A 27,742-nucleotide genomic window follows, 5' to 3' on the forward strand; every position below is an offset into this window, starting at 1 on the left:
GTCTGGGAAGGAATTTATCAAAAGAAAAAATGGCAAACAGTTCGTCATTTAGTAACTTGTTGAATGAAGTTTTAAAAGCTTACAACAACCACATGGAAAAGAAATTCTTGCTGTGAGACTGCTGCCCTCCAATAATAGTAGTGGCAGGCATTAAACTCTTCCTAACTTGCAAGCTTGATTTCTGATTTATTTTGTTTTGCCCTCAGAAAAATCAGCAAAAAAATATTGAAGACTTATACAACCATTAATGAGTCCAGGTTTTAGTTTAGTTTATTATTTTTAGTAAACAATGACCATGCTTTTAAACAGTTTGGCTACTGAATTTTCTCACAGATGCAATAATTTGAAAGGGTATTATGGCATGAACAATGACCTGCCGTGGAGGAGATCCTCCATGCCTCAACCATCCTCAACCAAGAACAAGATTATTCATCTAGAAACACTAGAAACAAGGAGGATTGAAGTCCGAAATACAAATTGCACCTACACGAGATACTATCTGGATAATTTTAGCCCAGGAGGCTGCGTGAATGGGATTTTTTTAGGGCTACCGTTAAAATGCAGTAGCGCCCTCACTTGAAACAATTGTTGCAAGAACGAAGGAGACGTCTCCGATTTAGCATTGCGATTGTGGGCGGCACTGAGTCAAATGCCTTTTGTTTTTTTCGAAAAGTTTGTTTTCAAGATTTGTCACCTCTAAAGTCCTCTATATTCTACTATTGGTCGAAAACTAAACTTTTCCCCATTTTGCCTCGTCCGGTTTTGCCCTCAATCAACCGTTTGTCTCAAGCTTATGAACCAGTTATTATTTTGGGCGGTGTATCTTTTTTGTGTGCTTATAATCCAACTTTTTACATCTTCAGAAGTATGATGGTTTTGTCTTCCGTTTAAAGGAGCAACTTGCTCGGACAAAAACAAATTGTTTTATGGGGGAGGGGGAAGGGGGGTGGGTATAATCGTCTGTCCGGACGCTCATGTATTCACTGGATAATTATATACCGTGGATTTACTGCTGGTAGGCTAAGATTGTTAGGTAACCCTTTCAGTTTTATGCTTTTGCATCAAATTAACGGGCGGTAACAAAATTAACGATAGATACTTGGTTATGCGGCAACTGTATCTACTTGCCAGGTAGAGTTTGTTCTTAGAGAACTGTCTTGCTATATAAAAAAAAAAAAATTAACGATGTTCTCGCTATTCCAACCTGCCCGCATCAGGGGCGTCAATCCGTCTTGAAGTGTGGGGGGGGGGGACATAACATTAATACGGCGTGGGGTCCGGGGCCCGCTTTAGGGCCCCGGATTTTTTTTTGGCCCGTAGATGCTCTCTGGTGCAATCTAGTGAATCTGAGGGGTGATGTTCCCCCTCTCAGATGTTGGAATTTAATGCCTATTTTTAAGCTATGATGCACCTATTCTTGCTATCATGGTTATTGTACCTAAAAAGCAACTCAATTATAGCTTCGTTATATCACTATTGTTTCTGCATTCTAATGCTCAGACGGCGTTTCATCCCTATCATCACCAGACCTATTAGACACAAGTTTTATGGGGCAAATCTCTAAGAATGGAACAGAACATCTGTAAAATGTGAGCAGCAGTAGAACCTTTTGGGTTGACAACATCTTTAAGTGCGGATCTATGAACCAAGTTTTGGGGGGGAAATCTGTCGAAGAGTGAGCTCAGGGGTGCGAAATCTTTACGGCATGGGTCCGGGCCCGCTCAAGGGCCCGGGAAAATTTTGCATTCTAGATGCTCTGTAGTGCAATCTTAGGCCAATAAGAGGCATACAGAACGGAACAGAACATCTGTAAAATATGAGCAGCAGTAAAACCTTTTGGGTTGACAACATCTTCAAGTGCGGATCTATGAACCAAGTTTTAGGGGAAAATACTGTCAAATAGTGAGCACGTGAGTGTGAAACCTTTACGGCATGGGTCCGGGCCCGCTCAAGGGCCCGGGAAAATTTTGTATTTTTAGATGCTCTGTAGTGCAATCTTTAGGCCATTTAGCGGCCAAATGGCAAACGAAACAGAACAATGAGCTGTGTGAATATTTGTGTTCCAGTGCTCCACAATTCCTCAGTGCAAAACACGATTTTCATAATAAAGGTGGTCAAACGACACGGGGAACATTGATACTGTGTCCCCCACCCTTCGAAAATTGGATGGGATGGGGTGGGGTAGGGGTGGGGTACACGTCCCTTCCACTCTTTCAAGGGGGAGGTGCAAATCTGTCAACGATGGAGCATGCGTGTGAGAAGCCTTTACGGCTCGGGGTGCGGGCCCGATTAAGGGCTCGGGGTGCGGGCCCGATTAAGGGCCCGGGAAAATTTTGCATTTTAGATGCTCTGTGATGCAATCTAGGGCCAATTTTGAGAAGGGATATTGTGTCATCCTTTGCCCACAGGATTAATGCCCTTATAGGGACACAGGGTTTCGTCTTACACAGTGCAAAACTTGGGCTTCGTGATAAAGGTGGTCAAAAAGGTGGGGGACATTTGATATTGTGTCCCCCACCCTCCAAAAGGTGGGGGGACATGTCCCCCTGCCCCCCCCCCCCCCTGATTGACGCCCATGGCCCGCATCAATCATCATGTGAATAGTATGTATCAAGAATTGTTTGTGTGGACATCTTCCCTGAATTTCGCACATCGACGGTGTGTGCATGTGTGTGTTGCCAGTGTAGCCCTATACAGCCTCAAGGCGGGATTACAAACTATGGCCGATTCGTTATTTTGTGTTGCTGTCATTTACTTAATTTACTTAAAATAAATGATACAAAAAGACTGAGGATCGAGGCCAAGGATAACACTGTAAAAGCCTAATAATATATCAAGAACGGAGGTCGCGAGCGTCGGCATACAATTACAAAATTAATTGCACTCGTGGTGTGTGTATTTGGGGAATCTGGCAAAACAAGCTGTACTAGGCCTATTTAGGTAAAATTGGTCATACTCGGACCGTACCGGGCCCGAAGAAAGCAGCAGCAGCAGCAACAACAACAACAACAACATACACACAAAATAAAGAAAACAAACAACATGATACACACAAAAGGAAAAAACATTACTCAGCCACCCAACAAACAAAAATCCCAACATTTTGCCGCTCACTTTGCTGTGGTTTGAGAGGGCACGCCCATTCGTACCCGGGGCTGCTAATTAATTGTTTTCTAAAGAAGAGCCAATTTTAACGAAAGGGGAAGAAATATTGCATTGTCGTTTGGGGGAAAAAAATCGCCAGGCTACTAGATAGGCTTGTTGATCACATTCCTCAGTCCCATCACAGGTGGATCAATGAACAATTTTGGATACCTGTTATAATGTGGGGCGGGTCGTTACGACGTCTTTTTTTCTATTGATGGCTGCCTCTGATCGCCGCCTAGCCTGTGCGCTGCATCGTGCAGCATTACATCACACACAACCCGTACACACCCGGTACGCATGCCCCCCACACCCACCACCACCGCCACAACACAAATAAAGTCATTCAGCACTCACATTCTGAGCACCACACTAACAATACACGGGCCATGGCGTTTCGAGTCGAGCGTTTGAAGTTAGGAAAGACATTCCGGTAGTTCACGCAAAACTGTTGTCAAAAGTAACACCTGAGGAATTTCCAACATCTGGAGATTAGCTGTGGTATTGAAGTTGGCTTTGCTTCAATAATTCTAGAACCATGTCATTCAGTAAGGGGAGTGGTGAAGGAGCAAATGGTGGTCTCTCCAGTGCAGCCATAAGCATGGACAACTACGGGGCTACAGACGAAACCAACACGTTAACAAGCGATTACTTGGTGAGAATATTATAAACAACCATACAACTCGGGTCTCGTTTAAATTCTTGCGAATACCTAGTCCTAGATTACACACCACTTCTTGTTATTTAGTAGTTTCTAGTTATTGTCAAACTTACTTCTCAACATTATTACCCAAAATGCTATCAGTGTCAGCGGTCAAAAATCGGGAATGAAGAATGCTTGTGTTTTGGTGTGTGTTTTTTTTTTCAGGGGGGGGGGGGTCGAGGGGGGTTCTGAATAAAAAATAATTTACCACAAATTCTTGTTGCAAAATATGTAGTTTATTCTTGCTGGCCGATGTTGCTTGTCCTTCATTTTTTTCTAGGCAAGTGAGAAATTCATACAAAACTTTTAGGGAGTCTTTCAATTTCATTGCATTTGATTGTGTTTCAGTTATTTAAAACTTTCATTCACAGTTCATTTCAACTTTAGGAAAAGTTTCCGTATGGCGCCACCACTTTTTCATTTGAAATAAAATAATATAGTATCTAATTTACCTGATTGATATATCCCTTTTTGTAAAAATGAGTGAAAAAGTGGTGGCGCCATACGGAAAGTTATCCCAACTTTAAATCTTGAAGAGGAATTTAGACTTTATTCTGAACTTGTGGCCAAATTTGTGCTATTTTAAAGTCCTCGTTTGCAATCATCAAACAGAAGAATGAAAATAGATGTTTGTTTGACATAACCCACCAGCAAAATGGTTGTTGTTGCATAGGATAACAAATATTATAAATATCACTTTCAAAAGTCTACATAAAATCAAATTCTTTTTGTTTCATTTGTAAGCCGTATCTATGTATTTAGTGTAATGAGTTTTATAAAATTTTGTTTAATATGGACATTTTAATGAAATTGATGAAAAAACTGGTGAAACTATATGACAAGAATGGTAGTTTTTCCTTCTAACTTCTGGTTCTGTAGTGTCTGACACTGTCACAATTATATCGTTAGAAATAAATTGTCAAGAGTTTCTATCATAAAAGCCCCAATAAAATGATACTCTCAGCTTACCAGCACATATAATACAAGTTATTTCGGTACTTAATTTCTGTGTGTTATAGGGGGCCTACATAGTACACAGAAGGGCAAAAAGGGTTAACAATTTGTTAACAATTTTTTGTTGTTTCCCAACAAAGGCCTACTATTTAGCAACCTATGGCGCCCCAATAGTCAATAATAATGCTCACAATTTAAAGAATTGTAAAAATAAGATCTTGCTTTTTTTAAAGCACAGTACATTGATCCGATGCATTTTCACCCATTTTAATTGCCTCATAAAACCATCTTTGTGGTTCAGACAATAGAATCATCATCTGCGCCTCGAACACCCAGCAGATTAAAAATGTGCGCATTACAAGTCTTTATATTATTATTACAGAAATTTGCAAGAGGTTTGTGAGGATCTTGAATATTGGCCACTTTTCAATAGGTGTACAGTCTTTTAAATTATTCAGTGTCTCTGTTTTGAAATGGCACAAGAAAGTAGCCCTTTTCACTTGCAAATACTACCCAAAGCTACTGTACTCCTTTCTAGGGAATTTTTTATTGCAATTACCTTTCAGAGTCATACCAAACGTATACAGCAGCCGATTTCACAAAACGCTAAGATTAATCCTATCTCGAGTTAGGACGAGTAACCCGTCTTAACTTAGGATGGGTTTTATGCGTCCTAACGTGAGCTGAACTCGTCGCGAACTGAACTCGTCGTAAGTCCTTTTCAAGATTAATCCTAAGTTAGGAAGAGATTGGTGAAATCGACGGCAGACCCTTTAAATTGCTTTTTCTTGGTTGGTTTCACCATAGAGATAATTAGTTACTGTAAGTCTGTTACATTTCATGCATTGGCATGAAAGCCACTTTGCCTGTGGAGTTGAAACCATAAAACTCAACTTAAGTTTGTGCCGGGCAAACTGCATTCTAATCAACAAAAATGCTGTGATGAAATGCAAAGTTTTGTTCACATAAGTTTAATTACACTGTGGGCAACCGTATCACCTATCCCTGTCAATTAAATCAACAATTGTGAAGTATAGTTTCTGGGAAGTTATTTTTTCATTGAGAGGGCCTTGGTGCCCCCTGAAATTTTGACAAAGACAATGCCAAAGTGGCATGCCCCATTTAACCAATTTCTGAGTATGTCCAACCAAAAGCTTCTGTTCACGAAGAAGGCCTTTTAAGTAGTGGGTCCAAAATAATGGCATTCCCTACTCCCTCAATATTCAGGCTGCAACTTTGTTCTTTAATTCAAATGGGTAAACTCACAACATTTGTTTAGTGCGTTGTAGCCTAACATGTAGAGCTGTAGGACTCACCTTGTATACTGCAGGTTCCTATTCCTACCCATTGCATAGGCCCTCTCCTGCCATCTGTTCTCAGCAACCATTAAAAAAAAGCCTACATGTTTAATGTTCAATGCGTTATTAATACTTACTGAAATATTACTGAAAGAGCAACAGGCAGTAGGCCCTATATTTCTATACATGTTCATATTGTTGTACAAGAACAGAATATATTCGTGTCCACTGCACCATATAAAACTTATATAATATAAATTTTACTGTGTATCTAAATGCTGATACCGGAGGGTAATGATGCATATTTTCAAGAAAGTACGTGGGGTACATGTAGTCCTACTGTAGGCGTTTAACCATTAAGGCCAAATAAAATTTAAAAACAGTTGATCTCTATCCTTATTTGAGGCCACACTATATATATTTTTTTTCCATTTATTTTTTCAAGACAAATTTTCTGTGTATTTTTAATTTAAATTTATTAATCTGTTAAGAACTTGTTGGAACCTTACCAAAAGTAAGTGGTGATTTTAAACTGAAGAACTGGCGGCCAATTTGAATTAAAATGCTTGCAGCCACCCTTGAAATGAAATACATGTAGAACATAAAAAAAGACCCTCATCCTCTTTTTGAGACTACCTGGCAATCAACTGGTATTTTTGTTTACTTGGCCTAACATGCTGCTTAAGTGATAACCAGTATAGCAGTTGTGTACAATTACATAAACCCATTGAAAGTTAATGAATGCAGATATAAATGCTGGGTCTTCAATAAATATTACTGCAATACTTGATCACTGCGTAGGTATACAAGCAAACTAATGGCAGCCTGTACTACATGTAGGCATTTTGTATCTCTATGCACTGGTATCAATGGTGTAGGAATCAATAGAAAAGGTGGATCATTCATTGCATGGAGTCTATTATTGATCTCCTGTGCTGTGGTGTGAGGGACAATTACAGCCCATCAGATCAGTCTGTAAACAAGGCCTTTAGATGTAGGCCTTTCCAATTTGCATTGTGTTACAAATTGCTTCTGGCATTGACTTGACACACATAAACACACTGTATGATTTATTTTATTAAATAAAATGACTGAACATTGTTGGGTTTCCAAATTAAAAGTTTATGTAGTATTGTATAGTATCAACATCGGCATATAATGATTATCTTTTGTCCTGTGCAGTGTATAGAAAGTCCAAAATGTAGTAAAGCTTATTACATATGTAACTGTGTGGAGAGCCATTCATCACTGGCACATTCACATTATTATAGACCCTATACACAAAGCAGAAATGAATGGTAGCACCTGAGTGTAAAACCAGCGAGGGATGGTAGCACCAGAGTGTAAAACAAGAGAGGGATGGTACCAACTGATTGTCAAACAAGAGAGGGATGGTAGCAACTGAGTGTCAAACCAGAGAGGGATGGTAGCACCAGAGTGTAAAAAAAGAGAGGGATGGTAGCAACTGAGTATAAAACAAGAGAGGGATGGTAGCACCTGAGTGTAAGACCAGAGATAAATGGTAGCACCCGAGTATAAAACCAGAGAGGGATGGTATAACCCAAGTGTAAATCCAGAGAGGGAGATGGTAGCACCTGAGTGTAACAACAGAGAGGGATGGTAGCAGCCGAGTGTAAAACCAGAGAGGGATGGTAGTACCCGAGTGTAAAACCAGAGAGGGACGGTAGCACCTGAGTGTAAAACCAGAGAGGGATGGTAGCACCTGAGTGTAAAACCAGAGAGGGATGGTAGCACCTGAGTGTAAACCAGAGAGGGATGGTAGCACTCGAGTGTAACACCAGAGAGGGACGATAGCACTCATGCCTGTGTGATAATTCTTACTAATTTGTTTACATACTGTATATATTGGTTTTTGGCAATACATGTGTAAACAAACTGATATTAAGTTTGATCTCTAATTTGATTAGGATGAAGATGAAGAAGGTGTTCCCATTGAGTTTGGTTCTCGTCTTGTCAATGATGATCCAGGCACATACTTCAATGATGGAAGAAGAAAGATTGGTGAGTCACAAACAACACCAAGTATTGTTAATCTATTGTGTTTGGAATATTTATTGACCTACTGGGAAGCAAATTGATAAGTTGTTTTTTCCCGTTCAGAATGGTTAAAAAATGTGCATTTATAAATTTCAACTTTTTAAATGTAGCTAACATAGAAACGGGCAGTCAGTCAGTGAACAAACAAAGTACCATGATAATTAATTTTTGGTTTTTACCCATACACCTATGTGTGTTAGCACTGTATACTCATTACTTTCCCGAGTCCTGTGAAAAAAATATCACAGGCATGTTACTCGGGTGGGATTCGAACCCACGACCCTTGAAATTCTAGAGCAGTGTCTTACTAACTAGACTACCGAGGTTGCCTGGTAGCTAGAGGCAGTTTGAATCCTATGTTTCAAGTACCGTGATGTTTTGATGTGTATAGTTGTTCAGATTTGTAGCTTAACAGCATGGTGTAGCTTAACAGCATGGTAGGATTGGTCCTGTTCTATTTATAGATTTTGTGATAGTCTATGAGGAGGAGAAACTCTCTGAGAAACAACAGCAGAAGAAGGATAGAGAGGAACGAGAAAGAGTTGAGAAGAATTTACCACCAGGACCAGAAGAGGATGAAGATGCTCAGCATCGTGAATGGCGGAAAAAATACATCAGTAACCTGCTAAGGTAAATAGTGTAGCAGTACCTCAGTGTCATGGCACAGCTTACCTAAGAATTGACAGTATACTCCATACTGCAGAGTTCTGTGGTAAGGAGTACGACATCCATGAATATGCTATGGGAATAATTGTAGCAGAGTAGTGTCAAAGGTCACAAAAGGACTTAAGTCTGGAATCGGGATTACACAATGACCATCGGAAAAGGGAGATTACCAGCAGAGTTTCCACTACCTCTGTCCATCTTTGAATGACTAAATGGTGCATTCCTGTATTAGCTACACAATGTCCAGGTGGATACAGGTACGACTTGTCTGCCATTCGTTCCGCCAATATTACTCTGTCAATTTGTGAACTAAAATGCTTGTGAAGATGTGTTGTGCTGCTTACTGCACGCCCTTTGCCTGAAATGCACTCTGCTCATCTACACATAGGGAAAGTGATGCCAAAAATGGCTCAACAAATATTTGTCAAGTGAAATAAAGGTACTATAAATATAAACTCCTGGAGCAGACATTCCCAAAAGCACTTGGAGTTAGAACTGAATACAATGTTTGGTTTTCACCATTCAGAGCTGGTTTAGAGACATTTACACTAATATTCATAACATACACTGAATTCAATATTTGTTTTCATCATTCAGAGCTGGTTTAGAGATAGAAGAGGATGTGGCTGAGGGCGATACCAAGATCATTACATATTACAAATTACATGCACCATGGACTGTGTTGGCTTTCTATGCTGAAGAACTGAATTTCAGGGCCCCATTACAGGTAAGCATAGTGTTGAGATGTTTTACATCATCGCATGCCAATAACTTTTTGAGTGACTAACCAGCAAAAGCATGTAGCCTCCTTACTACATGTAGTGTACAAGCCAGTCAATATTCATATAAGGGATTCTGTTCAACACTCAATGGGTGAATTTGGGACGCTAGGTGGCAGCAGACTTACCAGGTAAATTGTCATTGTTTACGTAGTTTTGAGCATGGGCGCATTACCAAGAACAATTGATTTTACCTGGTAAGTCTGCTGCTACCAAGCATCCCGAAAGTCACTCATTAACCAGCCGTACCACTTGGATAGACTTTTGACTGTCTTCAGGTGTTTGATCAGAAAACTACTGTAAAGGGAGAATGTTTTGATTTCTTTTTTTTATAAAATAATGTGTGTTTCTCAATGAAAGCCAATCTGGTGTCTCCTCTTCATGTGTGATCTACTTCACGTACTTCTTAGTGTTGCATTCTACAATGTATAAAAAAGGCTCTCTACTTTGCCATCATGACGATTGTGGAATATATATTCTTACATAGGGGATAGTGGTTACATTTTGTACCACACTGTAAGCAGAGCATCTTACGTAACACATTTATTTTGAAGAGGCCCCCAAATGTGAAATTTGCACCGGGGATAAAGAAAATTATTTGTATACTAAATTTTGCTTTTGTATTTACTTCACATCTCTGTTAACTTTTACTTCTGTTTTGTTTTCATCTCAAAGCTTTCATCTCTGTGATTGTGATATGTGCTATACAAAAATGGTTCATTATTATACTATTTGGTTTAAGGTACACACAGTGTTACCGCAAACCAAATATTTATTGATACCTCACCATGCAATGCCTCAAATCCAGTACTTTCATGAGTCCTGTGAAACCAAACTTTCAGGCATATTTCTTGGGTGGGATTTGAACCAACAACCTTCGCCATTCGAGAGCAGATGTCTTTATACCCTTTGCCAGGTCTCTAGAGGCAGATCAAACTGTATGTTTTAGCTGGGGCTCAAACAACGATTGTAATGACTGAGGATACATTGTTTAACACACATCGGTGTATGGATAACTTATTAATTGGCTTAGTAAATGAGATATAAAGGTGGAATGGGCCACCCCTGACAGACTATGTTTAGCCTATATTCAGTTGAGTTGCTTGTTAAGCACTTTATAAGTTATTGGTGTTAAATGGTTCAACACCACAGAGCAGCCCCATTCAACAAACTGTTTGCACATGTGTAAGTCTTGCACATGTTTGAACATATTTGAACATTTAAACATATTGATTAAGAGCATGCAATAACTAGCCTTCATTCAGTCAATTTACTTCAAAAATGACAATATTCATTGAAGTTAAAAATAAGCGAATAAAAGGGTTGCAACAAGTTCTTTAATGGCCGTTTAAAACCGGCAGGGTTGTTGCCGTGTGAACGAGTCACTGCTCTTTTATTCCCATTCATAAATGCCTGTTTGTTAAAAAAATATAATTGAAGACACTTTGAAAATTGAAAATTTGAAGTTTGAAGTATTTTAAAATAAAACTTTGTGAAGAATCTGTTTGATGCGCGTGGGTTGTGTGTACGCGCACGCTTAGAATTAGATTACGCATGTACGAGCCCAACACGCGGAAGCACGCCGGTTATAAACAGCTCCAGCTGGTCATTATCAACCGTTTAAACACCTCCACAAGATGCGCTCTCAACCATTAGGAGTAGCGAAACTGTCTGGGGTATTTGTGAATTGGAGATTACACAGCCTTGGAGTTAGGAGTTGTCAACAAACTATAGATTTACATCTTGTGTTATTTACTCCTCTGCCCAAAGCCCATCTACAATTTCTGCTATTGGGAAGTTAATTGCTTTGCATAAAAGCTGACTTTCAACCGGGGGAGGGGGGGGTGTATGTGGTTGATGTGTGTTTTTAAATGGGTCACTACGAATAGCAGGACTTCATCCATAGTCAAAGGGAACCTATAGACCTACCCAGTCAATTTAACAGGTTGCCAACTTGGATTATCAAATTTGATTTGTCTTTGTCTGGGAAAATTTGATGCTCCATTTAGTTTACATATATCAATCTAATTTAAAAAACAACAACAAAGATTAACTCGTTATGTACACACAGTCAGAAAAAAATGTGCATGGTTTAGGAGTTTGTACTGATCTGAGTAGAACCTGTTAGATTGCAGACAAAGATTGAAACATGTTTAAATTTGATGAAAATGAATAAACCATGTACCTGATTGAAAACTTAATTTGCAGGTTAAAAAGTTCCAAAACAAATTTGATCAACTATATAAAAAAGTTGGGATTCCCCTAGCCCTATATAGGACTCTTTCTCTGTACACAGGAACAGAGTCCTAACTATTGAGGCCCGTTTCTGGGGCGGAAAAATTTCACAGCTTCAGAACTTAAATCTTACCTGCAACAATCCACTAATTTCAACAGATTCACATTTCATGGCGGCATACATTTTCTGCGGTGGGTTTTGGTCCTCATATTTTCCTCACAAATCCGTCATTTTCGTGAAATAATGCAGCTTCCAATGTTAAAAAAATCCAGTTTTTGATCGTTTTCTCACAGTGTTGTCTGTTGTCATGTGTACGCGTCAATATATGACAATCAATGTGCCAATATATGACAATCAAAACCCACCGCAGAAAAAACATATGTGGCCATGGAATGTGAATCTGTTGAAATTGATGCTTTCTTGTAGGTAAGATTTGAGTTATGAAGCTGTGAAAATTTTCCGCCCCAGAAATGTACCCTGATGTCCAGGACATCACGTAGTACAATACGAAAGTGTAAGGCCCCCAGGATTGTTCACCATACATGTAGAGCAAGGATTCTGGCCCTACCCAGTTTATATTAAAGCATTGAGACTAGGGCATCTACCTTTGTAGATGCTTTACATTTCACATCAATTGGCCCACAATATGCTGCATAAGAGCTCTACATGTACAATGTGCAGACACAAGAAGCACTGAACCAACACACATTCCTACACTGCTTGTAAATGGTCCAGAAAAGTCCTTCGGCTCAGCATAGAGCTCAGTGTACAATGGGAGGAGAAATTCAGGGTGTCTAATGCGTATACATGTCTAGTAATTCATGTGACTTTACGTGTTTGAATCTATCTTCCATCCTCCATGATTACACAAATGTATAACCCTATATGTACACAGTTTTTTTAGTAGTACAAATTCAAACCCATTGAATATTTATTTTTTTAGAAAGTATTACCGGTAATAAACTATTATAATTTGTTGATTCTAAAGACTTATTTGTTATTTTGTCCACTACATGTATGTGTACATGTCTTACAAAAGCTGTGTCTGAATTGAAGTTTTTGGCAGAAGTTACGGCCAAAGAAGACTTCAAGGTTTTGTCTACTAGAGAGGAGTGTGATAACGCGTTGATTATGCTTTAAATCATGCACAATCCTGGTTTTTATTCCCCGATATCAGCTTAATACAGGACCAGCAGCCGATATACCAGGAGAAGAAGATGTAAGATTAAATAATGCTCTGGGATATCTGGTTAAAAGTACTTTTGTTATTTATAGAAAACTGATTCTTGGAGGATTTTCAGCTGGGCATTGTTTAGAGGAGTTTGGTTGTGGGTCATTCCTGAAGCTTTTCCTGTCACCCTCTCCAATCACATTTACTTTTGATTTCAATATGCATCATCTGCGCAGTTTTGGTTGTAGGGTTATTCCCAATACATGTACTGTTATTAAGAAAGAAGTCTCACTTCTCCCTCTCAGTGAGGTATCTACCCTTACTCCTTACCCTTCCAAAGCCTCTTGTATGTCTGTCCAGTGTCGTCACCCTTTATTCTATTCAGGTGGATTGGGTGTACAGTGAGAATTGATTGGAGATCTGCACAATGTGATGTATTCAAACTGTGTATTTCATTTGCACTCCATCACATTTTGCATTCCAAACTACATGGTCCATAAGTTGACACAACATTTTATTGTAGAATATGAACGTTAAATTGTGTAATGCATTAGATAAAGTGCAAAATTAATGCATGCTTTCTACAAGTCAATACTGTGAAGCTGATATTGAGAAATGGAGTCACTACTCTAGTCAGTTATGCTATAAGCCTGAATGCATGATTAAATATGCATGCGTGTTGTTTGTGTCTATTTCTACCTCCATGGTCTATTAAACAATATTTGTTACAGCGTTGCATGGTTTATGTTAATGTTCAGCATCTCAAAGACGGAAAATTACAAATAAGCTTGTTATGATTGAAGTGTCATACATTATTGCTTATTGGTTTCAACCCAAGTTCATGTATATGTTCCTACTACGAAAGCCAATGTGAACTATAAATTTTCACATGACGAACAATTGGTTAGTACATCAACTGTGATCTTGCTGCCACGTTGAAAGCATCTTCGTACAATGCGTGTCTACCATTGCCATCATTTTGGGAGTAAGTTGTGTACATGTTGACTCCCAAAAAAGAGCAGATAGGATATGCGTTTCAATGCGCTGCTTGTTGTAACTGGAGGTCAGTACACATAACATGTGGACCTGCATTACAACTGAACAAGATAGATAGGATAAATAATACTCAATGATTACACATTTAAACATTCAATTGCATTCCAATGCTAGTATTATATCCATGTTAGTAAGCTTCATTTCACTTATATCACATAGAGTGTTGTGACTTATTGTATGCCAAACAAACATTGACAAACGGTTGACAGTTGCAATTAAATACAAAAGGGTGCAAAAATGTTTCCTCATATTGAGCAAGTTTAAATGCAGTTGATATTGCAAATGTGTGAATGTGTGCTGAGTGAACACCAATAGATGGATTGCATAAGCGTCATAGACCACCATCTTTGACGTGTGCACTTTTCCCTTGTGATTACTTGTATGTACATCAAAGATGGCAGTCTATGACACGTATTGAAATCCATCTATACATGACGTAACGTGGATGTTCCAAATATTGTTTACTATGCTGCCTTGTGGTTTAGGGCCGAGAATATAACTGGAGCAATAACTGCTAGCTGTAAAATCCTCTTCTCCTACAAACTACATGTAGAAAGAGTAATAAAATGTGTAAAAAGCGTACTAACATATAGCAAGTGAGCTTACATTGTGTGAGTAAGCTGCATTGCCGGTTTCATGTCGCATTCTAATACTGTCCTGTCTTTATTTCTACAGGCTCATACCAATCCAAGCTCCAACTGGTCTGCTCGCATGCTAAGAAAACTAAGAATACCCAATATCATGAGCAACAATGTACCAAACAAGCCTCTGGACTTCTTCACATGTTCCTTCAAGAGATCCAAGATCAAAAAGTATGTAAAAAACTCAAGCATATTGACCCAAGGCCAGCCCATATTTGACAGTAAGCACAGTAAAGGGGACAATTTTGTCCAAATGGTTATACATGTACCTGAAACCTATCAAAAAGTGGTCCAACAAGGGAAATGCAAGCTAGTACCAAAAACAATTTGAGTTGACTCATTTGATGTACCTAGGATGGATGTACAGAAAAACATACCTGCCTTTTTGTTAATTATTTTTTTTTTAATAAAAAGTAATTAAAAATTATTTCTTATCTAATCATCTCAAATAAAGTTCAGTGTAACTTTACATGTCCATTTACATGTTGAAACCCTTTTAAAGGGTTTCATATACTGAAATTTAGAAAAAGTAGATACTTGGAGTGGTACACTTTATTTGTGTTTCCTGTCACTTGCTATTTGAAACATCTTTCGTCAGTATAAGGTTAAATAATAATAGAAATATATCAGGTATTCTTTAACAACCAAGTAAAACATTCTCTTAAAAAAGAGATTTTGGCTCTAAAAACCCATCTGGAAAATGATGGCCAGGCAGTCTGCTGTTTGGAGATGATCAGAGAGCACAGGACTGGAATTGCTGAGAATAACCAACTAACACTTATAGAGTCTGCATTTCTCTTTAAGAGAAATTAAAGTCACCTGGCAGTGGTATTTTTTCAAAATAAAGCTTTTGCAACTAATATATGTGTTTTGATGAGTGGAATGTGAATAAACAGTTAACTAAGGTTTTAAAAAATCAGTTCGTATGTTATTTACAAATTTAAGAGTAGAACCCGACCCGAGGGGGCGCTGTTGGTGACGTCAATCGAGGCAGATTTTGCCTGTAATGCATAACGTAAACACAATTGCAAAGTACATACGGACCAAGTGGTGAGTTTGTACATTTCATTCCGGCACTGCTGACCAGGTGTATTGCTGCCGAATGCAAAAAAAAACACTTTTTGAAATGAACCAACTCACGACTTGGCGTACATGTACTTTGAACGTGTGTTTACTATACGCATTGCAGGCAAAGTCTGCCTCGATTGACGTCACAAAAGGGGTAGGCGAAGTCAGCCCCCAAACAACTTTATTTATTTTTTAAACAGATAAATCGTGACAATTACTAAAAAAAAATTGTTTTATTGTTCGTAAGCATATTCTCATATGTTTGAAAGAAAAAATTCTATTTCCAGGTGACTTTAATGTTGACAATAATTCTTGCATTAGACTGTTGCAAACGAGGACTACTAAAATAGTTTCTCAAAAGTTGGGATCAGTGTATCACTAAAAACAAAGTTATGAGAAATACATGTACATGTGAACTGTCTGTCTCTTTGATATTTGGCTTTGTATGTTGATCTACAATAGATACATGTAGCTATGTTTTATGAAGAATTTGTTATGGTGTTATTTAATAGGTTTCTTGGCAGTGACAATAAAGCTACATTCTTCACCAATACGGACCGAACTCGTGTTGTGAATGAGATCCTACAGTCTAGTACATACGGCAAACGTCGCCGTGCAGAGATTGGTATTGATAGACTACTGGAGGAAGACATCTTCCAGGCTGCTTACCCTCTTCATGATGTAAGTTTAATTCTGTTCCATTAAAGACACTGGACACCTTTGGTAATTGTCAAAGACCAGTCTTCTCACTTGGTCTATCTCAACATATGCACAAAATAACAAACCTGTGAAAACCTTGGACTAGGTCGTCGAAGTTGCGAGATAATAATGGAAGAAAAAACACCCTTGTCACACAAAGTTGTGTGCTCTCAAATGCTTGATTTCGAGACCTCAAAATCTTATTTTGAGGTCTTGCAATCATATTCAAATATTTTAGTGTAAAATTACTTCTTTCTCAAAAACTACATTACCTCAGATGGAGCTGTTTCTCACACCGTTTATACTATCAACATTACTTGTTACCAAGTAAGTGTTTTAGCTAATACATGTAATTACTTTGAGTAATCACCAAAAGTGTCCAATGCCTTTAAGTGCTCGCCTCATTTGTTTACATATATGCCTTAGAAGGTACTCAAAAAGCACACAGAAAGTCTACAAAAGCAATAACACATGTAAATGTTTATCTGATTACCTTGTTAGACATTTGCATTCAAGAATATAAATGTGTTTTCGCTATGAAATGACTATTCATGTTGTTATTGGGGGGGGGGGGGCACAAGAAGTAAACATAGCTAAATCAATATTTCTACCACTAACATGGTCTGGCTGCCTTTGGTTTCCAACACCAATGAGCACATTCTGTACACTGGTAAACACAGACTGCCACAAGGTACCATACTTTCAAGGCTAGCATTGGATGGTTTCTTCTGTTTTGGTATTACCAGGGAACACCATGGCTTGTGTACTATGGACTTGGTCTCCACAGTCTCTTGTGGTATTCTGTGACACAGGCAAGCTGGGCATGAGAGTATACCCGTATTAACATGGTTTGGAAAGTTTTAACTAAATTATTTGAACAATTATATTTGTTGTTTTAATTTTAAAGTTGCACTGTACTGAATCCAACCTTGGTTGAGGAACGCTATTCACATATTTAATCAATGATGCATGAAATCAATAAAATAAACATGTAGTATTAGTCAACACAACAGGCTATAGCAATTATGGTACACAGGTTTAAATATGGGCATTTTGATTGATTGATAATTTACTCAAACCTGGGGCAATGCAATGCAAGCGTTTGCTAACAACCGGTATGTTTTTTAAGTGGACCATGTATTGCAGGGTGTCTGCACACATATTTGCAAAGTTGGGCAATCACTCGCTCTAACTAATGTTTGTGCCAACTAAAAATAATGGAGGAAAGCAGGGCGAAATCAGTAACAAAGCAATGATGTTAACTACATCTTACCTCAAACAAATCAGATTGGTTTTAGCAAAGTGTCAAATTCAGCCTGTTAAATTGTATGTTAATAAGTAATGAACAAAAGTTGTAAAGAATTTTTAAAATTTTGTTTTGTTTAACTTTGAAAAGCAGATGACAGAATGGTCCGATCTATAGAGTGAAGTGAATGGGCATACAGCTTTTGAATACAGTGCGTTCTGGTCCAAACTGTTAGCATGATGCACAGTTTATGAGTGTTGGTGAACAGAACCCACACTGTATCTAATTGCTACATTGTTAAGTAATATTATGTGGGTTGTGAATACAAAATATGATTATGTTAAATGCATGCAGAAAGGCATTTGACAACAGGCTGAACCTGTGGTACAGTTTGCACTTGATACAAATCATTTGATACATGAGTGAGCATCAATACATGTAAGCATGAGGGTTACATGTTATAGCATAGGACGTTGGTAACAGCTGGTTGCATCTTTCATTAGTATTGCATGAGCTACACAAGCTGCATAATTAATGATACCTACATATGTACAGGTACACTGTACACTACGACTATACACTGATCATGACTATACACTGTATACTACATGTACAGCATCAATAAGGTGGTAACATCATGCGTACTTGTTATACCTCAATATTAATACTTTGCAAATTTTATTGGTCAAGAAACAATCACATGACATAATACAAAGACCCTCTGTTACCTCGGTAACAAAAGTTGAAGTTTTATTGCGAACCAATCATTGACTTGATACAAATATGCTTAAACTGTTAAAAGTACCCTTGCACATTTAAAGTATTGATCTACATAGGCCCTTTACAGCATTATTATCCCTGTTCATCAGGCATACCTAGACCAATCCTCTAACCTCCTCTACTCACTTGGGCATGTACAACTTGGCAAGAATGATATTCTAAACCACCATGCATTTATCTGCTTTCTTAGTCCTATTAGGTTCCCGTTTATACATAGGTTAAAGGCTCACCACGTACTTCATTTAAGTTGTCCACCTTACACAATACTTTTTCCTTTTGTAAGTGAATGGTACAGTGCATAAGACATTGCTGCCTTGAAGTTTAAGGGAGCAAGTAACTTTGTTCATTGAGTGAGAATTTACATTTTTGTAAGTGAAGTTTTTTTAAGGAATGATAATTTCTGTCACACCTGGATCGTTTAAAGGATGCAGAAACCATTTTTTGTTTGTCTTTGTTCCTTGTATCATGTGTAAGCTCTGTACACAAGAACAGATAGTTACCACACGGCGTGAAATGGCCATCTTTAAGGGCAACCATACGTTTTGCGCAAGAATGGCGTGCAGAACGCACACATTTCAAAAAACGGTTGCCTGTATGGTAAACAGCGTGATTACCTTTATAAACTGAGCACTTGATGCGCCTGCAAGCCAAAATGCAATTTGCCTGTAACGATGGCGTCTATGGCAACTTATCTATACTTGTTGATTTTCACAAATGTTATGTAACTTTGTCATTTGTGAATGTGTTTATTACTTGCTCAGGGTACAGAGGAGCTTCCCAAGGGTAACCTGGTCAGTGATGAAGATTTGAACAAACGGCAGATTTTGAATAAATACTGGGCTCGCTGGGGTTGTTGGTACAAGTATCAACCTCTTGATCACATCAGAGAGTACTTTGGTGAGAAGATTGGTATCTACTTTGCTTGGCTAGGTAAGTTGTCCTCTGTGATTCTCTCCTCTCCACTAGGTCTATCAGGGATGTGATTTCTTGGTTTTAAATGGAATTCCAATTTTTTGCCCCCCCAAAAAAGAAATTATATTTTATTTTATATCCCCCCCCCCCCCGAAAAAACCCCATGATCATTATTTGTTTAAATCTTTTATAGATAAGTGTCTTGCTCAAGAACACAAGTATCACGACCGGGATTCGAACCCACACTCTGCTGAACAGAAACACCAGAGCTTGAGTTCGGTGCTCTTATCCGTTCGGCCACAACTCCCCAATTAAAAAATACAGATGGTGCAATCTCCATAAACTATCCGATTCTTTATTTGGGGGCTAATCATCCTTACTAACAGCTGAGAAACTGAAATGCGAAGTACGCTGCTACATGTTTGAGAAGAATTAGTTCTTCTATTGAGCTGTGTACAAAATTTCCCTGCAGAAGGTCTAGGCTCTGTGGCTTGTTTGTAAGCATGTGATGTCACCGGTTACATAGATTTGTCTACTGCAAAGTGATGTAAGATTGAAAACATTTGTAGTCATTCTTGCATTGTAAATTAGAATTTATGTCTTTATTTATTTAAATGATTGCTTTATTCTGTTTTTGTTCAGGTTTCTACACTGGTTGGTTGTTACCTGCATCAGTGGTTGGTTTGTTGGTTTTCCTGTATGGATTGGCTACCATGGGAACCAATGTCCCTGCGTAAGTAAAAAATCAAATGACTGACAGTTAAAGGAACACAATGATTTGGATCGGTCGTTTGTGAAACCGTTTGTTATGAAATGTATGTGGTTGGAAAGATGTTTTAAAGTAGACTATAATGATTCACACAAACATGCCTCACATTGCGTGGTTTTCATTTGACTTTGCAAACTAAACACGGTTTCAAACCCTTTTCATAGACCAGCTCGACCGATCCAAGGCAACGTGTCCCTTTAAGAATGCATTTAGAAACACTATAGTTACATGTAGGTCTTAATACAATACCTCAAAATACAGTGTTATATTAAGGTGACATTCAGAGGCAACACATTTATAGTCAAAATACATTTTGGTGATAAAATACAAGTTATTAAAAGCAGATAACAAATATTAAAATAGTCACAAACAATACAATGTATGATACACCCATTTGCTCTCATCACACTCAGAGAATCACACTTACCTTAAAAGCAGTGGACACTATTGGTAATTACTCAAAATAATTGTTAGCACATGAACTTCCTTGATAACAAGCAATGAATAGCTAAGAGATGTCAAATTTGCATCAGGGATAATTGGAGAGCTGTTGATAGTATAAAACATTGTGAGAAACGGTCCCTCTGAATGTGTGAAATAACATACATTTTTTTAAAGAATTGTCCATGAATTTGATTTTGAGACCTCAGAATAAAACATTGTGAGAAACGGGTCCCTCTGAATGTCTGAAATAACATAGTTTTATAGAATGAATTTTCCATGAATTTGAATAGAATGAATTTTCCATGAATTTGATTTTGAGACCTCGGAATAAGATTTTGAGGTCCCGAAATCAAGCATCTGTAAGCACACATCTTCGTGTGACAAGGGTGTTTTTTACCCCATTATTATCTCGTAACTTCAACGACCAATTGAGTTCAAATTTTCATAGGTTTGTTATTTTGTGCATATGTTTACATACACCAAGTGAGAAGGCTGGTCTTTGACAACTACCAAAAGTGTCCATTTTCTTTAAAGTGTATTTATTGTAATTCTTGTGTATTGTGTTTATGCAGTCAAGAGATTTGTAACAGTGGTGGGGAGTTCAAGATGTGTCCTCAATGTGATCCTGATATTGGCTGTCCTTACTGGAATCTCTCGGATACATGTATGCAATCTGAAGTAAGTAGTTAACACTGTGGTAATAGTCAAGGTTCTGTTGTCGTGTGGTTAGAGTGTCATTAAAGTAACTGTACGTGAAACCGTTTAGCAAGTGTACGTTTAGTCCTGGGCCCAGTTTCATAGAGATGCTAAGCACGATAATTTGCTTAGTATGAAATTTCTTCCTTGATATAAACAGAATTATCAACCAAATTTCCATTTGTTGAATATTGCTTGTTACTGGTATTCAACTGTTGTTTGCTTGTCCTGAAAATTAAGTGAAAAGTTGGTTGGTAATCCTGTTTTTATCAAGGAAGAAATTTCAAACAAAGCAATAATTTTTACTTATCAGCTTTGAAATTGGGCCCAGGTGTGATTCATGCTGGCGAAACTTAGACTAATTGTGAAAAGCATCACAAAGTGCTGTAAAAAGGTATGAAGTCACATCCACTAAATTTTGTCATTCTCTACACGTGCCCCAACAAAAACTCTTTATTAAAATGAATATTTTTTCATAGGTACTGTTTACATCACAGATTGTTATCTCAAATTCCAACTTGGTGGAGTTCCTTTTTTCATTATTAACTTTGTCTTTGCCTCTTTCCAGATAGCATATCTCTTTGACAATGCTGGCACCCTTTTCTTTGCTGTATTCATGTCATTTTGGGGTGAGTAATTGAAGACACATTGTGCATGTGTGGTTATTTAAAATTGACAAAGATAATTCATGAGTCAAATAAGAGTAATCAAGAATATTGGTTGAGCTCTTTTTTCTTAATCAACTTTGTCCTATGATGCCAATACACAAAAATATTCTGTTTGAGTCATTAATTATTGATCACAGTGGAGGTGACAAGTCCTGGCCAAGCGGTGAAGAGCACTAGGCTCTGATGCTTTTGATCAGCAGAATGTTGGTTTGAGTCCTGATTGTGGCACTTGTGGTTGAGTTCCTTTTTATTTAGATCAGGTCTTAGATTCACAAGCAACATGCTCCTTGTTTCCGTCTTGTCTAGCCAGCTACAGGGACAGGGTTTTTTCCATTACAGCACCCAGGCTCTGGAATTGAGAATTCCCTCTTTTCCATCTTGACCGGCACCTTTGTATGGTTTTACACCAGATTTAGTGCGCCTTTATAAATGCTGTGTAATTATTATTATTATTATTATTATTATTGTGTCCTTAAGCAAAACTCTTTATTGCTTCATTCTTGGGATAGGATGTAAAGTTGTACCGTGTGTTTTGTTAAGGTGTTACATATTTATTCTCATAATGCAAACAATTAAACAAAACTGTTCAAGCGCCTTCAGTGCCTTATTGGTGAGTTCCTTATTGAATGTGAATAAGCGTTTATGTAGCTCAGTATTCATTGGATGCCAAATTCTACCCTAACTATAATGCAATATGTAACAAGCAGTCAAGGTCAATGGCTGTATGCAACAGAACAAATGTTCTGTCTTAACACAAAATTTGTCATATTTTGGGGCTATGAGAGTCAATAAACATTAGAAAATGCAATTCCACTACAGAGAATTGTGCATTATTTGTTGACCATAGGCAGTTGTAAATAATAATAGTCCGTTTTCTAACTATGACAATTGTTTGCTTTTTCTAGCTGTGTCTTTTTTGGAGTATTGGAAACGCAAACAAGCAAGTCTTGCTCATCATTGGGATGTAATGGACTTTGAAGAAGACGAGGTCGGTACAAATCAGAGTCTTATTATCATTACTTAGTATTAATAGGTTAAATTTGTAATGGGGATAAAGAATAATTATTCATTTTGGTTTTTACCCATATACACCGATGTTAGCACTGTATACTCAGTACTTGATTCAAACTGCCTCTAGCCATCGGACAATCTTGGTGTTCTAGATAGTATGACACTGCTCTAGAATTGCCAAGGTCATGGGTTCGAATCCAACCTGAGTAATGCACTTGGTATTAGTTTAGGAAAAATGCAAACAGGTCTGCCAAAAGGCAAATTAAAAGATACAAAATTCACAGTACTACACTAGAAAACACATTTCAAGTATAAACACAAAACAGAAGTTAAAACAATTTAAAAACGGGGGCAGGTTTCTTCGGCGCTGCTTCACAAAGCAATAAAATCATCTCAAGACAAATTGTCAGTATCTCCATAGTGATTTGTATTGTGACATCAGACTTTACTTAGCAACTACAGTTGATTTGCAGTTGAGATCAATTTTAGATCTTTGGGACCAACTGGAACAGCATTGTTGTATTCTTAGCCATGTATGCATTGCTAGTTTAGACTCTAGATTGACCATACATGATTGATGTATTGTTTATTAGGAGAGACCACGCCCACAGTTTGCAGCTAAAGCTCCCATGATGGAGAAGAACCCAATTACTGGCATTATGGAACCTTACTTCCCTGAAGATATCCGGAAGAAAAGATGGCTGACTGGAGTAGGAATTATGTGTGGAATGGTAAGATACTTGTGTCTTTATATTACCTCTTGCAATAGGAGACTTTCTGGGACGATAGGTGGCAGGTGACTTACCAGGTAAAGCCATTGTTTTCAGAGTCATGCGCATGTTCAGAACTACGTAAACAATGGAAATTTACCCGGTAAGTCTGCTGCCACCTAGCGTTGGAAATTCTCTTTTTGCAAAGATTTTTTTCTTCACAGGCTTGATAACCTTAAGGAGCTGTGTAGATTGTACCGCTTGTGCTACATATTGGTGCTTTTGTAGTTAACTTAATAGTGAAAAATCTATACACTGAGGTACCTACCTATGCATCACTCACTTTATGCAGAATATGTGCTGGCAAGATTATCTGCTGCATTCCAAACTTTGTGTGTGAATGTGTGAGGAATCAAGAATGAACACTCTATTCAAGATATGATATTCTATTCACTACCCACTCATACATGTACACAACGATCTATAGTGAACTGGGCTTATCCTTGGTTACTCCAGAACACACAATTATCAATGCAAGCATGTAATGCCTTCATGTCAACAGATGTAATTTACACATACGTAATACACTGGTAGCAACTGAGGTGTATACCTTGCTTTGGTTCACCAACTCTTCACACACCATGGCTGTGTGAATAAATGTATTATGTAAGCCTGATACATTCAGTTTGTTTCTTAATTATACCAAATCACACCAGTGATTTACAACATCGAGAGGCTTAACCTACTCAGAGCGGTTGCCGACCCATTTATTAATTCTTCTTTCTTCCTAGAAGTATTTGCATTATGTAATAACATTATCCGAAAAATAAGACAGGAGGATCACCAATTCCAGTTGATTTTCAAATTTGTGTATTGATTCGATAGACTGCACTACATTACTTGCACTTTGGCCACTTTTGGTCCCTAGTAATGTACATGTAGGTGCTACTCTTTTGGAGTCCATGCTACTCATTTTGACCATAATAGTAGCCAGTTACGAATACCCTAATACCCCTTTGGGGGGAGTGAGGTTGAAGTTTGGCTGCTTTGCTAACGGATCTTAAATTTTAAAATTGGTATTGCCATTACTGCAGGTATTATCATTTTAAACAAACTGTACTTATAGCCTGTCGGGTGTAGATAGCTCTAAATGCCACACCTTGCCTTTTACACCAAGTGCCTAAACACTCCTTATTGTTCTTTGGTGTATGGAGTGATATTCCACCAGTTAAACCTTATTGTGTTTTAGTTCGCCACACTACTGAAAGAAATTACATTTCTAAAAACAACCAATTTTTACCTCACTAGGATTCAACAGTGTCATTTTGAGGAACACACATTCCACACACATGCTAATATAGATAGTAGAGCCATTGCACAAAGTGCTCCAAAGAGATCGGTAAACTGTAGCAGCACCAGCTGTGCTTAATTACAATAGAATGGGAGTCACTGATGGAAGAGATAATGTTCTCAACATTGGTTAAGTTCTGCAGTGGTACTGATTGATCACCCTAATTTACACTATGTTTTTAGAAAAAAATCGTAAAAACGAAAATGAAAAAAAGAACAAAAAAATTAAGAAATGTTTTAATGGGATCCTACTACAGGATTAAAAAACTGCGATACAGCAAGCCTGCATTAGTTGTCATGTTGCGTCTTGTCCAGGGTAGCCTTGTCCAAGGCTCTTTACGCATGCACCGACCCGCTCTAAATTTACATCGATACATGTACTGGCATAGTACTGGGTAATTTTAAACCTTGTACACTTCGTTTTGGGCTTTGTTGTTTAAAAAATTGTATATTGATCCTTATTGTCTTTTATGCACAGGTTGTATTGGTTCTGATCTTCATGGTTGGTGTCATCATGTACCGTATTCTGATTGATATTCCGTTATCACAGAATGCAATATTGAAGAGTGAATCTCAGTCTATTGCTAGTATGTCTAGTGCTGTGGTCAATCTAATCCTCATCATGGTCTTAGGGCAGGTCTATCAGACGCTCGCTGGAATCCTCAATGATTGGGGTAAGACATTTTCATTTCATTTGTAGTTTAGTGGCCTATCATGGCCTAGCTGTTAAGAGCACACACTCAAGCTCTGGTGTTCAGCAAAGTGTGAGTTCAAGACTTGTGATAGTAGTAGTAGTAGTAGTAGTAGTAGTTTGTCCTTCGGATGGGACGTTGTCCAGTGTGTTGTCTAACACACATAAAAGAACCCAGAGCACCCAAAGAGAAGGGGTTAGCCCTGGTGTTCTTGGTCTGATTGTCAGCAAATTGCGCCACAGCACCTTGTAAAATATTACATGGTGCTATAAAAGGATGAGGTTACATAATTCAAACATAGTCCCACATCTTGCAGGAAATACTGTATGTTACAGTGCTAGGAGCGTCACTGAGTGGTGGATATGAACGCTATATAAGAAGCCACTATCAGGGTTGTAGCTAGACCAATTTTAGTGGTGGGCAATAAATCAATTATTTTTGGAAGACTACCGATGGCAAGGAGATCAGCAAAATTATTCTTAATTATGGGGCCGTTATTGCTGAAGTGGGGCCAAGGTCCCAAACTGTTTGTGTTTTGGGGCCATGCAATAATTGAATGGCCTTTTGGTTGTGTTCTTTCTCTGTGACATTTGATTCTCCTCATCATTAACTGTATCACAGATCAATGCAAAGTGGACAATATCTGAAATTTGGCTGGGCAGCATAATGTGTTTTTCTCAGAGTGCTGGGCAAAAATTGTGAGTCCTGGGCAGGCCCGCCCACGCCCGCCCAGGTGCGCCCAGGACCGCCCACGTTGGCTACAACATTGGCCACTATTATTATACTGGTTGTTGAAGCCAATCACTCTCAGAGTGAACTTAATCACTATACTAGCCAAAAGCCCAAATGGAGAGAAGACTAGGAAGAAAGTTACTGTTTTAGTACGATGTAAACTCTAGAGAAATATTCCAGGGAAAACCCACTCAGTCAGGTGTAGGGACTGAAAATCCAATCCATGTCATGCCCCTGGCGGGTTTCAAACCGGGGTCCTCAAGGTGGAAGATAAGGAAAGATACCACTACGCCAACCTGATCACAATATCACTGTTAAGTTTTATACATTGGTTAATATTAAATATAGAATCTATGAAACTTCAGGGTTTTTACATGAACATGTAGGTTAGAACAAGTCTTTCATTCACTGATCTTTTGGGTACACTACACCTTTCAATGTCTAAGGTAAACGCCCCACAGTTTTGAAAACACCTGGGTAGAACCCTTCTAGGGCTTGATGAAGTCTTCATCTACATTGTATGTACCTGGGTAGACGCCCCCCCCCCCCCCCCCTAGTATGCCTCTAATGTGTATTGGATTTCTCCTTCATGCATAACACATTGTACCCTGACTGCTTGTAATAGCTTGTTATACTTTTTTAATGGCAGACTGCTTGTAATAGCTTGTTGTACTTTTTTAATGGCAGAGATGCATCGTACTCAGACTGAGTATGAGGACAATCTCACCTTCAAGGTCTTCATCTTCCAGTTCATGAATTTCTTCTCTTCTATCTTCTACATTGCGTTCTTCAAGGGCAAGTAAGTCTCAAATTGCAATATCATAAATTAAATGTACATGTAGCTTAACTGTAGCACCAGCACCACAAAGTAGCAGGCATGTAGAAACTAGCAATCCAGGTAAACAGCGTCTAAAAGTTCACAGCATTTGAAAATACCAATATCATTATCAAAAAATACACTGTGTTGTCATTTATTTTTCTCAATGTGGATGCTTGATGCATTTAAATTGATATAAAAAAAGCTGTTTGAACTGCTTTACAATCTTTGATTAATAAGTAAGACGCAATGAGTGATTCTTGATGGCAAAACAGACTACTTTCACAGCGTACTAGCTCACATTAATGTACTACAGCACCACATGTGTGCTACATGTACTAATTGAAACATGAGAGCAGGCCAACAGTGCAAATTACATAGATGTTAAATCGCGGTCATTTTATTTTTGCCAACAAGAATGTTTAACCATTTGACAAGTTTT

General features: G+C 38.2%; 1 protein-coding gene across 3 annotated transcripts in view; it reads left to right on the plus strand.

The window, feature by feature from the left end:
- Positions 1-3,492: 3,492 nt before the first annotated feature.
- Positions 3,493-27,742, plus strand: part of LOC139950673 (anoctamin-7-like) — a 44,751-nt gene continuing 20,501 nt past the window's right edge. For 2 of the 3 annotated variants that reach the window (XM_071949461.1, XM_071949462.1), the window contains exons 1-15: positions 3,493-3,799; positions 8,028-8,121; positions 8,622-8,787; positions 9,421-9,550; positions 13,016-13,057; positions 14,741-14,877; positions 16,287-16,455; positions 19,261-19,429; positions 20,054-20,144; positions 21,197-21,302; positions 21,889-21,949; positions 22,894-22,976; positions 23,593-23,730; positions 25,538-25,733; positions 27,171-27,282. In XM_071949461.1, the coding sequence (XP_071805562.1) occupies positions 3,683-3,799; positions 8,028-8,121; positions 8,622-8,787; positions 9,421-9,550; positions 13,016-13,057; positions 14,741-14,877; positions 16,287-16,455; positions 19,261-19,429; positions 20,054-20,144; positions 21,197-21,302; positions 21,889-21,949; positions 22,894-22,976; positions 23,593-23,730; positions 25,538-25,733; positions 27,171-27,282 (1,811 nt within the window). In that variant the 5' untranslated portion in view covers positions 3,493-3,682. The remainder of the gene's footprint in view (positions 3,800-8,027; positions 8,122-8,621; positions 8,788-9,420; positions 9,551-13,015; positions 13,058-14,740; positions 14,878-16,286; positions 16,456-19,260; positions 19,430-20,053; positions 20,145-21,196; positions 21,303-21,888; positions 21,950-22,893; positions 22,977-23,592; positions 23,731-25,537; positions 25,734-27,170; positions 27,283-27,742) is intronic. The other variant, XM_071949463.1, reaches the window with a different exon arrangement.

Source organism: Asterias amurensis, chromosome 18 (assembly GCF_032118995.1).
Source record: "Asterias amurensis chromosome 18, ASM3211899v1".
NCBI lineage: Eukaryota > Metazoa > Echinodermata > Asteroidea > Forcipulatida > Asteriidae > Asterias > Asterias amurensis.